The 15,475-nt window shown below is 39.3% G+C and overlaps 1 protein-coding gene across 4 annotated transcripts in view; it reads left to right on the top strand.

Annotated features, from left to right (window-relative positions):
* Positions 1–15,475, top strand: part of LOC127435342 (uncharacterized protein KIAA0930 homolog) — a 51,935-nt gene that overhangs the window by 35,621 nt on the left and 839 nt on the right. For 3 of the 4 annotated variants that reach the window (XM_051688766.1, XM_051688765.1, XM_051688767.1), the window contains 5 exons: positions 3,757–3,897; positions 3,990–4,178; positions 5,889–6,048; positions 12,988–13,143; positions 14,072–14,438. In XM_051688766.1, coding sequence (XP_051544726.1) covers positions 3,757–3,897; positions 3,990–4,178; positions 5,889–6,048; positions 12,988–13,143; positions 14,072–14,112 — 687 coding nt within the window. In that variant the 3' untranslated portion in view covers positions 14,113–14,438. Of the gene's footprint in view, positions 1–3,756; positions 3,898–3,989; positions 4,179–5,888; positions 6,049–12,987; positions 13,144–14,071; positions 14,439–15,475 lie in introns of those variants that run through there. The other variant, XM_051688768.1, reaches the window with a different exon arrangement.

Raw genomic sequence — 15,475 nt, 5'->3', positions numbered from 1 at the left:
TAGCTTGGAGGGCACTATGGTGTTGAATGCTGAGCTGTAGTCTACAAACAATATTCTCACATAAGTGTTCTTTTTTTCCAGGTGGGAGAGAGCAGTGTGTATTGTAGATGCAATGGCATCATCAGTGGAGCGGTTGTTGCGGTAAGCAAACTGCAGCGGGTCAAGATTGAGTGGCAAGACAGAGCAGATGTAATCTCTGATTAGTCTCTCAAAGCATTTGCTGATGATGGGGGTCAGAGCAACTGGACACCAGTCATTTAAGCAAATTATTTTTGATTGCTTTGGAACAGGCACAATGATGGATGTTTTAAAGCATGTGGGGACTATAGACAAAGAGAGGGAAAGGTTGAAAATGTCTGTAAAAACACCAGCCAGCTGGTTCGCGCACGTTCTGATGACGCGGTCCGGAATGCCGTCTGGGCCCGCGGCTTTGCAGATATTCACCCGTCGGAAGGATCGGGTTACATCCGCTACAGAGACGGAGAGTGAACTAACCTCTGTAGCTTCAGCCGCGAGAGCTCTCTCCACGAGGGCGGTGTTATTTTCCTCGAAACGAGCATAAAAAGTATTTAGCTCATCCGGGAGAGAGGCAGCGGTGTTCATGGCGGAGTTTTTAATTACCTTTAAAGTCTGTGATGATGTTAATTCCCTGCCACATGCTTCTAGAGTTGGTGGTGTTAAACTGTCCTTCAGTCTTGTTCCTGTACTGGCGTTTTGCTGTTCTGATAGTTTTGCGGAGGGCATAACTGGCTTGTTTATGCTCCTCCGCGTTCCCGGAATTAAAAGTGGAGGTCCGCACATTAAGTGCCACGCAAACATCGCTATTAATCCATGGCTTCTGGTTCAGATAGATCCGTGTTGTTCTGGTCGGAACGACGTCCTCTACGCACTTTCTGATGAAACACATTACGCTATCAGCGTAAAGCTTGATGTCGTCATCAGAGGTGGACCGGAACATCTCCCAGTCCGTGTGATCAAAACAGTCCTGTAGCGTAGAGTCTGATTAGTCCGACCAGCACTGGATCATTCTGAGAGTGGGTGCTTTCTGTTTCAGTTTCTGCCTGTAAGCGGGCAGAAGCAGAATGGAAGAGTGGTCCGATTTGCCAAATGGTGGGCAGAGGAGGGATTTGTAGCCATCCCGGAAGGGAGAGTAGCAATGGTCCAAAACCCGGTCCCCTCGTGTGTTGAAACTAATGTGCTGGTGGTATTTTGGTGCGACTGATATGAAACTGGCTTTATTAAAGTCCCCGGTCACAATGAACACGGCCTCAGGGTGCACGGTTTCCTGTTTGCTTATAATCCCATACAGTTCCTAATTCCATACATCTTCACTTTCTGCCTTGGTTTGTGCCCCTCTGTCTACTCGTATCTCAAATTTCACCCAAAATTTGGTTGTACTTTCTACTCTCAATATATGGAAACAATTCGGAAACATTTAAAACGTATTTCTTCTCTCTATGGCCCTACATGTAATAATCATCTGTTTGTTCCCTCAATACTTGACTCTGCTTACATTCTGTGGAAAAACAGATGCCTTGCAAATGTTTCAGATTTATATGTTGAAGGGGCATCTTTTTCTGACCTTGTTGGGAAGTTTCAGATTCTAATTTGTTTCGTTATTTTCAAGTCCATAATTTTGCTCGCTCCCATTGTCCTTCGTTTCCAGAATTGTCTGAAACCTGAAACCTTCTTTATATAAAAGTGTCTAATACAAAAACATGGTTCTGTGTCCATTTTATTAAATTTGATGGTTTCACATGTACTGCCACCTTCCTCTCAGTCCAAAAATCAATGGGAGATGGAACTAGGACATAGTCTGGACCAGGATTGGTGGGAGGATGTTGCTAGCAGGGTTAATTCTACATCATCCTGTGCCAGACTAAGTCTGATTCAATTTAAGGTTTTCCATAGAATTTATTTTACAAAGGTCAAATTAAGTAAGCTTTTCCCAGGCACAGATTAAACTTGTAATAGGTGTTTTCTGGCTCCTGCTGATCATAATTGCATGTTTTGTTGTGCGGAAAAGAAATAAAACCTGGAATGTATATTTGTATGTTTATACATACTTGTTAGAACTTTCTAACTTTCTGTATTCATTTCATATTCCGATAAAATCGGGAGCACCCCACAAGTCTTGCCGTTTCAGAGATGTTCTGACCCAGTCGTCTGGCCATAACAATTTGGCCCTTGTCAGAGTCGCTCAGGTCTTTACTCCTGCCCATTTCTCCTGCATTCAGCACGTTGACTACAAGAACTAATTGTTAATTTACCATCTAATCTACCTAGACCTTAATATGTGGCCTTGTTAGGAGATGATCAACGTTATTCGCTTCACCTGTGAGTGGTCGTAATGTTTTGACACATCGGTGAATATGCAAAGTACTTGCATTTAATTACACCTGTAATTACACTGTTTAACTTACCCCTAAACCTAACCCTAATCTTAACCCTACCCATACCTCAACCTCAGTAGCAGCAAATGTGAATCTTATGAGAATTTTGCAGAACAACATGTAGTTAGTACATAGCAGTTAAAGACACCTAATATAAAGTGGGACCAGAACATAGCTATAAATCATGTGCCCAAATATCTGTTCTCTTGCAATAGGAAATCAAATGAAGTACATCTATATTTGACATGAAATGTCAGTATTGATTAAATATTTCTAAGGTTTGTACAGACAGGTTGGATGGGTTTATGTGCATTTGCTTTTGTTGTTTCTACACAAGCACAGATTAAAACCTCCTCTTAAAGTGGCCATATAACTAATATTTTAGTTTTTCATGACCATTTTCCACCCTCACTTTGTACAATTAAATAGACTGTTTTGCTACTGTATCTTTAGGAGACTCCTTTATGTAAATGGACTCTTATAATTGGCTAACCTCTCTCTGACCCTTACAATTAAACAGACTATTTTTCTACTGTATCTTTAAGACTTAAATATGTACATTAAAGGACTGGCTATCTTTCTCAGATCCATGGAATAAAATCCTACTCTGTATGTAAATGACCTCTGTTATGATTTGCTAACCTCTGTATTGCAGCGTGTTTCACTCTATTGTTCATCAGAGTGGGTCAAGTGAACTAAATATTGAAAAGGTGTTGATATAATGTGGTTGGTCATATGTTAATGAGCTCATGGTTGTGAAGATTTAAGAATGTTTTTGCAGTTTAGTTTCAATAAATGTTATTTTTCTAGTTCCCGTTCTAAAGTGTATCTATTGTGAGAGTGTGGCTTTATTAGAGTATGTCTAATATAGTAAAATCCTGTTTTTCATGCTATATCCATGTATTATTTTGTTGGATAATTGGTCGATTAAAGGAATTGGTCACCCAAAAATGAAAATTCTTTCATAATTTACTCACCCTCATATAATTTCAAATGACTTCCTTATGCAAACCACAAAAGATATTTTAATGAATATCACAGCCCATCACTGACCACTAGTCAAAATGCATCTGTTGTCTTTTCTAATTTAATATATTTAACACAATTTAATTGATTATTATTTTATCAGCATAACAATTTGAATAAAAAGTTTAATTTAAAAAATAACATGCATTTGAGAATATCTTGGTATTTGATATTTACCTGGTTTGCTTTAATGGTATTATTGTGCACTCAGACAGACATAAACAAAACCTGATGATCCATGTTATCCAGCATGATTTGAGGATGTTCTAATGGAAGCAAGGAAATCTGACCTAATCTAAATCTAAGAAATCTGGTTGTGTGTGTGTTTGTTTGGTAGGTGTTCAGTGATATGACTGTTGGAGAAGGTGAAATGGTTTGTGTGGAGCTGGTGGCCAGTGACAAGAGCAACACATTCCAGGGCGTTATCTTCCAGGGGTCCATCCGCTACGAAGCCCTCAAGAAAGTCTATGACAACCGGGTACGATTCCATTACACTTCCATTACAGTCCTGAGACGGGTCCAAAGAACTCATTTGTTTTTATGTCATGGTGTCTGCTTGTATCTTTAAAGGTAAGTGTGGCAGCTAAGATGGCGCAGCGCATGTCTTTCGGCTTCTACAAGTACAACAACATGGAGTTTGTGCGGATGAAAGGTCCTCAGGGCAAAGGTCACGCTGAGATGGCTGTGAGTCGAGTGCCCACTGGAGACACCTCGCCCTGTGGCACTGAAGAAGACCAAGATTCCCCACTCCACGAGAGGGTCAGTGTACAATCACTTGAAGTCTCATAAAAGAATGTTTACGCTTCAATATAAGTTAAGCGCTATCAGTAGCATTTGTGGCTTAATTTCCATTAAAACAATAATGTGTTTACAGCAGTGGCGATTTCTCAGGGCCAGCAAAGTCTTCTCTGCTGACATAACATGCCTAATAAATAAATATTTTTCATCCTTTCATTCTCATTGACCTTTTTGCCTATGTGTTTTCAATCACTTTCCACTCCTAATTCATCTACAAACAAATAGCAAAAAACAAAAAGTTTATCCAATCAAAATTTATTTCTCGATGCTTACAAACAAAGTGTGACAACTGTTTCACAAATTGCACGCCCGAAGCCATGCTCCTTAGACAAAGCAGCGTGTGAGTCTGAGCTCCACCCCATCAGGCCTTCAGAATTCCACAGAATCCCTCAACACTGCAGTGAATAGGCATCTAAAGTCATATTGTCAGATTCATCAGCCAATCAGATTGATTTATTTGTTCTTGTGGGTGTGGTCTTTAGTATATGTCCCAGTCCAGGCCTTATAGCTGGCGTTGAGTGACGCAATCACGCTTTAAGTGATGTAATTTGAAAGCGAAGAGCGCGAGATCTTGCTGACGAGTCGGCTGTCATCACTGCTGGTATTGCCGTTGAGAAAGAGATAATTATAATAATAATTATATTTATTTATCACACATTATACATTTTGCACATATACAGTGAAATTCTTTTTTTCACATATCCCAGCTAAGGTCAGAGTGCAGGGTCAGCCATGATACAGTGCCCCTGGAGCAGATAGGGTCAAGGGCCTTGCTCAAGGGCCCAACAGTGGCATCTTGGTGGTGCTGGGGCTTGAACCCCCAACCTTCTGATCAGTAACCCAGAGCCTTAACCACTGAGCCATATGGATTTAAAAACCTAAGATGTTCTGCATGATCATGCGATTGATTAATTAAACAGGAAAGGAGGACTGATTTTCACTTCAAGCAAATTGGTAAGTGCTTTTTGCATTGTTATAGCAACATCAGGAGTTTTCTAAGTGTAAATTAGGTTGCTTGAGCATTCAGTGTCAGATCAAGTTTTGAAAAGTAACCGTGTACCCTGACGAAACAATTTATTGCAAGCAAAATTTAAATCCAAATACTATTAGAGAGCTTTTTCTTGGTATTAGACCTCCTTGGTTCTGGCTTTCATGCGTGAACATGTTTTTAAAATGTCCATTGGTATTATTAGTTGACTGCCACGTAATATATGATGGGCATACGGTGTCTTATTCATCGTGAAACTGTGTTTTCTTAATGGCATGAATTGCACTGAAGGCCTAGAAATGCACGGGCTGTGGGTGGTTACAGGAACACATAACCAGTTCGTCTGGCTAGAACAGGAGTCCCACCTCAAAAAGGATATTAGACATTTTACAGCTCAAATAATGAGCAGGGTTTTCTAAATAATTCTTGCTTTAACAAAAATATGAGCTTCACAGTTTTGCTTTTAAATCCTCTGGAATGCTTGCCCAATAGACTTCCATTGCAAGTGCATTAGTGATTTTCTTCTTTAAAAAAATAAAACACAAATGAGGGACGTTAAAATTAATTTCTGTGGTAATGGACATTATGCCACAAATTCTGTTGATTGAGTTTAACTTGTATTGAACACGAAACATTCCCTTGAAATAAATTTAGATTAAAATATACAGATGTTTTCCTCGTAGGTGACATCTTTCAGCACCCCCCCGACCCCAGAGAGAAACAGACCCTCCTTCTTCTCACCATCACTGCGCCGCAAAGTGCCCCGAAACCGAATCGCTGAGATGAAGAAATCACACTCTGCAAATGACAGCGAGGAGTTTTTTAGAGAGGAAGATGATGAAGGTAATGTACGCAAACCCACACACACAAAACACGCACGCACACACAAACAAACACATACACACACACATGAATTGTCACAGTATTATCAGCTCAATATAAAAGCAAGGCAAGTCAGTGGAAACAAATGGGAATATAATGGAAACGTACTAGTGTGTGTGTGTGTGTGTGTGTGTGTGTGTCACCCACCTACCCACAAAGACACATGCACACACACATACAAAAATACAGACTGTACATAAACATATTCTAATGTAAATTTGGGGCATGTACTTATTTGCAAATTTAATATTTACTAAATTTATATAAAGTTATTTATTGATGATGAAACATTTGTTGGGGTGAAAATTTGCAAAATGTGATAGTTGAACTGCTATTTAACAAGCCGGGTCAATTTGACCTGCTAAGTGCTACAGTGTTACCTGATTGCCAGCTGCACGGAAGGGTAAACACTTTCCCTCTGGGTTTATTTTGTGCAAAAAAATGTAAGTACTTTGCAGCCTTGTAAAGCGGAATTTATTTACCACTAAAGCACATGAAGTCTTAACTATGACCTAAAAAGCCAAACACACGATACATGGCACTGATGAGGGACAGCTGCACAGCTTGTTGGACTTTGCTTCTCTCATGGAAGCAAAGTCTGTCGATGCTCTGCTCAAACTTCAAACAATTTAAACTGAGCCCATTGCCACTGACCTTTCAAAACGTCAGCTAATGATAACATGACAGTTCAGATGAAGTATCATTACGTTACGTGGGCAATACCAGCGCTGAAAGCAGAACAAGATGTTCGTGTTATACTACTGTAACAGGGTTAAAATGGGAAAGGAGGCGGCGGGAACCAGCTGAACAATCAAAGTAATATTTTAATAGGAACTTATACAAAAAGACACAAAAACATAAACGCATACAGATGGCTGCCCATCTGGCCCCACCTGCTGGCAGGCTTTCCCCCCCTCTCTAGGGCTGGGGAGGGGGACAAGGGGAGGGAAAAACAAAAAAAACAAAAAAAAGAGAAGAGGAGAGGGAAAGGGCAAGGCGGAGCGACAGTGAGAGAGGAGAGAGAGAAAAAAACTTGCTTGCCGGTTCCCAGACACGCTGTCGCCTGGTCCTCGATCACTCCTCCACACTCTGGCGGATGACAGCCGCTCCTCCCCGGGCAGACCGGAGCCAGTCCTCCGACTCCTGGCGGATGGAACGCCCCTCCACGTTTTGGCGGCCGGTAGGGAACTCCTCCACCCCTGGCAGCGGCTCCACTGCTCCAGGTGGCCGGCAGCGAGCCCCTACTCCCCTCGCGGATGGCAGCCGTTCCTTCACATCCAGGCAGCCGGCAGCAACTCCTCCGTTCCCCGGCGGATGGCCGCGGCTGCTCCTTTGGGTGGATGGTAGTGGCAAGGACTCCACGACAGTGCATCCCTCCTCCTTCCCGGGCTTCGGCACCAATGTAACAGGGTTAAAATGGGAAAGGAGGAGGCAGGAACCAGCTGAACAATAAAAGTAATATTTAATAGCAACTTAAAGACACAAAAACATAAACGCAAACATGGCAGCTGCATGTGGCTCTCTCTCTCCTGAACTACCACATTCCACTGCACTTATCCCTCTCCTCGGCTGATTAGCCCAGTTGGGGGCCGGGTATGTGTAGCCACAGCCTGGCCCCGCCCTCCTCCTCGTCACAACTACCATACTACTACTCTTACTATTTTTGCCACACATAAATATGTCAGAAGCAGTAGAGTAGTATGCCATTCCAAACTACTTTCATGTAGTGTTCAAACTTCAAAGCGGTGCTTGACACTGGCGCTGGCAAAGTGGATAGCCACAGCCTGCTGACCAATTACAGTTTTTCTCAATTGATTTTACACATTTTACCAAACTAAGGTCAATATTCAGTCAGTCATCTGAACAATAATTAATTGTCCTAAACAAGATGTACATTTTTTTTGATTTTCATACTTTTCTCGAAAAACTACACACAATTTTCTCAGATCCAAGGTTTATGCTTTCAAAACAGCTAAATTAAAGCAATTTTCTCAAATGCACATGTAAGGTTGTCACATGGTTTCATATTGATATCTGCTGCTCTAATTATGCACACAGTGAATAAAATGCCTCCCATACAATTTAGTGAACTAAATTGTTTACATAACTCTGAGACAGAGTTTGGCCTAATGTGAGCAGATCTACAATGACTTCAATTTCAAGAAAAAAATAAAAATAAAATAAGAGGGAGAAATGTCATTAGTCTGCATGCTACAATCAACAACAAGGATCATCACCGTCTGTGCTTTGTTGTCCTGTCTTGGGGCCATACAATACTGTATTTAGCAAGACTGGTATTTTTTTATAGTGAACTTCCTCATCCTCTTTCTAGTGGAAGAGCAAGAACATCTTGGGCAAAGGTTTTCTTGTGGTTTGGGACAATGTCCAATTCCACCATACTGTCCTGCATGAATGATTTGAAAATGACCCACATATTGTGATGGTATTTCTTCCACAATATTAAGGGTCTGTTGGCTGTGTGAATTGTTTTGAGAGCATTTACTAGAGTTTGGAGAAATTTATAAAATTAGTTGAGAAAAACTATAATATTGTGGAGGAAGAGGGTTTAAGAGATTTAATGTGCACTGCAATGAATACACAACCTATGGAGACTAGTTCTTTCAATGGTCAACCTCCCATTTAGACTTTGGGAAATGTTTAATGTTACTTGAATTGGTGCTATTTTAGTGCATTTCTGTCTTTATACTGTGGAAGGCTTTGTTTGGAAAATGTTAATGAAGCATTATATTTTTACATATTGTTTTGTTTTCTTTCCTAAGAAGGAATTAAATGTATTTTGACAGGAAAAGTACAGTGCTGTGAAAAGTACAGTGCCTGATTTCTTCTGTTTTTGTGTGTATTTCATGCTAAATAAAATTCAAACAAAATCTAACATAAAACAAAGGCAATCTGAGTAAACACAAAATACCTTTTTTAAATAATAATGTTATTTATTAAAGCAAAAATGTTATCCAACACCTATATCACCCATGTGAAAAACTACCTTCCCCTTAAACTTAATAGCTGGTTGTGCCACCTTTAGCAGCAACACCTGCAACCAAACACTTCCGATAACTGGAGATCAGTCTTTCACAATGCTGTGATGGAATTTTGGCCCACTCTTCTTTGCAGAACTGCTTTAGTTCAGCCACATTGGAGGGTTTTCGAGCATGACCTGCCCGTTTAAGGTCCTGCCACAGCATCTCAATCAGGTTCAAGTCAGGACTTTAACTAGGCCACTCCAAAACTTTAATTTTGCTTCTTTTGAGCCATTCAGAGGTGGATTTACTCCTATGCTTTGGTTCACTGTCTTGCTGCATAATCCAGTTGCGCTAGAGATTCAACTCACTGATGACCTGACATTCTCCTTTAGTAAGACTTAGAATAGATTTAGGATGGACCCCACCGAACCTCACCGAAATGACTTGCCGGTTGAACTGCGATTCACCTAATTGATCTCTGCCTGCATCACCTTTGTCTATTGATGACACTCTTGAAATGGAATACATAGACTATAATTTATTTGCCAACAAAAGACTTCATCAGACAACTAACAAAGGACAATGCATCTATGTGAACTTCTGCAGTTAATCCAGGATGAACTTCAAAGACATTATTCATTAATCTTACAGTTCATACAAAATCTTGGTTTAAAATTAGTAAACTAAGTAAGTGTTAAGGGTCAGTGTTTAAACAATGATTTGCACTGCACATAAATAACTAATATTGGCATTATATTCATGTTGTTTAGCCAGAGGGGAACTGGCCCCCACAGTAAGCCTGGTTTCTCCCAAGGTTATTTTTCTCCATTAACCAACATCTTATGGAGTTTTGTTTCCCCACACCATCACACTACCACCACCATGCTTGACCGTAGGTATGAAGTTCTTTTTGTGGAATTCTGTGTTTGATTTACGCCACATGTAACGGGACCCCTGTCTTTCAAACAGTTCCACTTTTGACTCATCAGTCTACAGAACATTCTCCCAAAAGGTTCGAGGATCATCAAGGTGTGTTTTGGCAAAATTCCAACACGTTCTCACTCCCAAGGCCTCAAAGACCGACGTTTGTGCGAGAGCCCAGCGCGTCAATCTACACATGCCAAAAGTGCCCTCTGGCGTCAGTTTTACGACGCAACCGGCAAGTGCGTTCTTTCAATAAGAAACCTTTGAGGTCAACTGACTGACGCGATGGACATTCAATTTTTAGCATTGTTTAATTATATGATGGGGAACAATTTTGTCATCGTAACATATGTTGGGGGTATGATTTTCATTTCATTTGAAATCAGCAACAATTATTCACAGTGGTTAATATTTAATCTGTCTGTACACCTCCTGCACTGCTGAAATGACCCGTTTCATTCCGGGTGTATTCCGACACTTGCACTCATTTTATGAGAAGAACAAACCTAAATGTTAGTTTTTATTCACCGATCATGGTCATCCAGCGTCCACCGTAACATCCTGCACAAGTTTCGTTGCCACTGTTTTGGCGGCATGAGGGGGACCTACACAATATTAGGCAGGTGGTTTTAATGTTGTGGCTGATTTAATGTTCTTATTGTGAACCTAAACAAATTCACTTTCACATTAAATCCAGTTTTTTTTTTTTTTTTTCAGCCATCATCTCAAGCTTTCTTTTTGTTGTGTAAATGTTTAAATTGTTTATAGATTCATCAGTGAAGTAAATCGCATTAAATCTCTCGGGAGAAGTGAAATCACGCAGACTCCATGCTTCAAGCTTGCATTGACTGTCCGCTACATATGTCACTCATCCATGTACACAAGCTTCAGGTTTAGTCATGAACTCAGGATCAAACTCTGAGTTGGCAGAGAAGGTTTACAGTAAGCATAGTGAGACCACTGTACCTGATCTAAACCTGTTTGGATCAGTTTGGTTTTGTCAACCTGAAACCAACTCTGAAACTCCCAGGAAGCATCTGTTAGAATGGGTGAAAAATTATAAACAAATCAATAATGCTTTTTATCGTATGACATCATTTTCCAGTGATAGAGAGTTACCTTGTATCTGTACCATTATTACAGCTGCTCCATATGTTATTGCAAACTAAAAACCTTTTTAATTTTTGTAAAGTAGATGTAACATTTAGTAAAAAACAAATCAAATAAATACAAATATTTATTTAGGCACAAATAATAAAAAAACACATTGCTCAAAATAAAATGTATTTTTGGTGGGGCCAGTAAATAATCTCAACCACAGCAGAAAAATCCTTATTGTTGAGCCCTGAAAAAATTATTATGCTTTGGGCTTCTACATATTGAATTAATGTACAAGTGTGAATTCTTGTTTTGTCTAATTTTACCCCTTTGTCATAGACCTTACAAAGTGAGTGGAGGTAAAAGGGTGCAGAACCAGTGACTGTTTTGTAGGTATAACATGCGCTGTCTTGGGGTTTTTTTTAAGACCAAATGCGCTGCCAGATTCTGGATCATTTGCAGAGGTTTGAAAGCGCATATAAGAAGGGCAGCTCAGAGCATTGCAGTAGTCCTGTCTAGAGATGACAAGAGCCTGGACAATGAGTTGTGCAGCATGATAGGAAGTGTCTAATGTTGTAGAATGCAAATCTGCATGACTTTGTGGTCTTTGAGGTGTAATCCATGAAGTTCAGCTGGTCGTCAAACAGCAGTCCCAAGATCCTCGCAGACCTATATGGCATTATCATTGATGTTGGTTAATTGAGGTGGAGGTGATATTCTTTCATCCAGGCAAAGATGCCTATTATGCAAGCTGAGATCCATGCGGCCACTGTGGGGTTGTCCGTTGAGAACGATAAGTATAGAAAGGTGTCATTGGTGTAGCAGTGGTAGGAAACCCATGTGCCTGGATGGTAGGTGCCAGCAAGGTTGTGTACATCGAGAAGTGGAAGGGTCAGAGGACTGAACCTTGAGGTACCCTGGTGCTTAACTGATGTGACTTAGACACTACCCTCCAAGATACCCTTAAAGGAATAGCTTACCCAAAGATGAAAATTCTCTCTTCATTTACTCTCCCTCATGCCATCCCAGATGTGCATGACTTTCTTTATTTTTCAGAACACAAACAAAGATTTTTAGAAGAATATCTCTGCTCTGTAGGTCAATACAATGCAAGTGAATGGTGACCAAAACTTTGAAGCTCCAAAAAGCACTTAAAGGCAGCAAAAAAGTAATCCACAAGACTCAAGTGGTTTAATCCATGTCTTCTGAAGCGATCCAATAATTTTTGGGTGAAACAGACCAAAATATAACTCCTTTTTCACTATACACTTTTACATCAGCAGTCTCCTTGGCGATCATAATTTCAAGCTTGATTACACTTCCTAGCGCCATTTAGTGCTTGGCACATGCATCAAGAACTAAGAAGTGTAATCGAGCTTGAACTCATGATTGTGCCTAGAGACTGCAATGGTAAAATGTTCAGTGAAAAAGGAGATATATTTTGGTCTGTTCTCATCCAAAACCTATTCGATCACTTCAGAAGACATTGATTAAAACATTGTAGTCTTATGGATTAATTTAATGTTGCCTTAATGTGTTTTTGTTTTGTTTTGTTTTTTTTTTGTTTTTTGGAGCTTAAAAATCACCATTCAGTTGCATTGTATGGACCTATAGAGCTGAGATATTTTTCTAAAAATCTTTGTGTTCGGCAGAAGAAATAAAGTCATACACCACATTTTTGGGTGAACTATTCCTTTAAGGATCTACCTATAAGGTAGGACCTCAGACCAGTGGAGTGTAGCTCCCATGATGCCCACATGTTGAGACAGGAGGATCTGGTCATTTACAGTGTTGAAGGTTGCTTTTTGCTACATTTGTGACATTTATTTCACCCATTTTTTATTTTTTTTTAAACAAAGTGAAGTTGAAGGTACTGAATTCCCCCCCCCCCCCCCAGACATGTGCAACACCACAAACCTGCGTTCGCGATCTCTGTCCGGGACGGGTCGATCACTGGTGGGTTCTTGGCTAAAGCTGAACAGAAAAGAGGAGTATTTCCTGCTGTATTCTCATCTCACCTATGTGACTCTTCCTTTGCATCGCATCACCACAGGTACAGAAGACCTGCCTCCCATACAAACATTCCATAACAAAAGTTAGAAGACATGACTGGTTATCTGCATTAAGGAAAACAATTAATAGCAAAATGTTATACATTCATCCGGTTTAGGGAGTTGTAACATTGTATGTAAAGTTATTTTTTGATTGTATCTGTTGTGCATGAGTAAAGCCGAAACATTAATGGTTTAAGCATATTAAAGGTCAGAACACTCTGACTTACGAAGCCTATCACAAGTTCTGAACTGCAGTGGTATGTGAATGGTAGCAATATATAAGCTGCTTCTGTGAACAACAGATGTGATATTTTCACAAAGATAATTAAAGGGCTAAGGCAATTTAACAGGTTTCAATGTTAGGTTTATGTTAAAATATTAAAATGACAACTGCCCCTGTTAAAAAAAAGTTTTATTGAAAATCATATTATAATTTGTTAGGCTGTCAATTTAAAATTCAAAATTGTAATATTCGTCGAATTTATAATAAAAATGGACATTTGAATGCAAAAACTGTACATTCAAATTTTAGATGTATTATTTAAGTTTTGAGAATAAGAACTGGCTAAAAATCTTTTGATTTGATCATTTTATGCACTTGTTTAAAATGGAATGCACTTTTTAGGTAGCCTGTTATTTGCAATATTGTAACAGTGATGTTTGATTTATATTTATACATTGTGCCCTATTGTGGACTTAAGAGACAACGTCAATTTAAAAATCTGATGATCATTTATGTCTGGTAGCTTTTTCCCCTAACTGAAATTATGTCTTAAACATTACCAAAATTCAAATGATATCTATATACAGTATATTTATAATATAATTATATTTGAATTTTAATGTGGAAAAATTCTAATTTAGTTTCTCATCCCTTTTGACAGCCTCAAAGAAGTAATGGCTTTTCTTTTTTTGAATCATCTTTAGATATTATGGAGGTGAGACAAAAGTCCATTTTGATGTTCTAGCATTTCCTGACTTCTAAACCACGTTATCAAGTGCCTCCTCACATCAGGCCCACAAGGAACTGCCATCTGGTGTCTGGACAGATTACCAAAAAAATACAAATAATACACAACAGCAAAAGAGAAGAGGAGAAAGAGAAACTTGAGGAATAATATCCCTCAAGAAGTGCCTCTACTAAAAGTTCTTCTGTGGAATCGACGCGACCAGCAGAAACGACTCAAGGCCTGAAACTAAAAAGGCACTATATAACACCAGACATTGATGCAAAAGGGAAATGTTTAATGGGAAATAAGACAAAGAATAAACGAATGTCTTTCTTGTAAATACACTGCTGCTTAGGTACTCAGTGAAATGTATGACCACAACCCCATCCCTTCAGCTTATACTCAAGAGACACTTCGTAAGTTTCACGATGTTGCTGATTTTGTGCATAGTATATTTTCCAAAGGATATTTTCCTTGCAGCTCTTGGCCTTAATATATCGCTGACCAGCTAATATATAACAAATGTTGTCCTTTTGATAGCCGTCTCACATCCAAACTCAGAAAAAAGTCTCACATGTCAACACTTTAATGGAATAGTTCAGCCAAAAATGAAAACTGAACCATTATTTACTCTTGACCCTCATTTAGCAACACAAAAGGAGAAATTTTGAAGAATGGACTAGTCGTCTTTTTCTATTCAGTTACAGGAAACGTAACTCTCAAGATGAAAAGACCACCTTTAATATACTTTCATGGTTCTTTCGTGTCCTTTTTTAAGCTGATAAGCTCCATTCCCCATTCATGATAATGGACAATGGACCAGAGCGAGCAGTGCATTACTTAAAAATTCTTCTTTTGTGTTCAAATGGGAAAAAAGTACAAAGGGTTTTGGAACAACATAAGGGTGTGTAAATAATGACAGAATTTTGGGTTGACTATTCCTTTTAGTAAATGATGGATGTTTGGCAAATGTTCTTCTATGCTTACACACTGTCTGTTACTTGATTTGTTTGACACTCTTTGTGATATCCAAATACTAGTGATTATGATGTGTTGAAGGAACTTTAAAGCATGTCTCTCATAGGCATTTTTTGAGGCTCAATAAGTTTCTGACATCACCAGAGCACAGTTCTTAGAAACATCAACATCCACAGTGACACTTTGTAAATTAATGTGGCACTAGATAGTCCTTCGCTGTGAGTGTTAAAGGGTCTTCTTAAATTTGTTTGTTTTTGAACAATCTTTTGCACTAAAGGGCTTTTGGAGTTGAACATGTACAGCCAACCCAAATTGTCAGTATTGATTTTCGTGTGTGTCAGCTGAATGTAATAATTGACCATACAGCTTTAATATCCATTTAATATTAGATTTTGAAAATGCT

Source organism: Myxocyprinus asiaticus, chromosome 45 (assembly GCF_019703515.2).
Source record: "Myxocyprinus asiaticus isolate MX2 ecotype Aquarium Trade chromosome 45, UBuf_Myxa_2, whole genome shotgun sequence".
In the NCBI taxonomy this organism is placed as follows: Eukaryota; Metazoa; Chordata; class Actinopteri; order Cypriniformes; family Catostomidae; genus Myxocyprinus; species Myxocyprinus asiaticus.
Note: the sequence above shows the minus strand (reverse complement) of the source record. Positions and strands in the feature narration are given on the sequence as shown.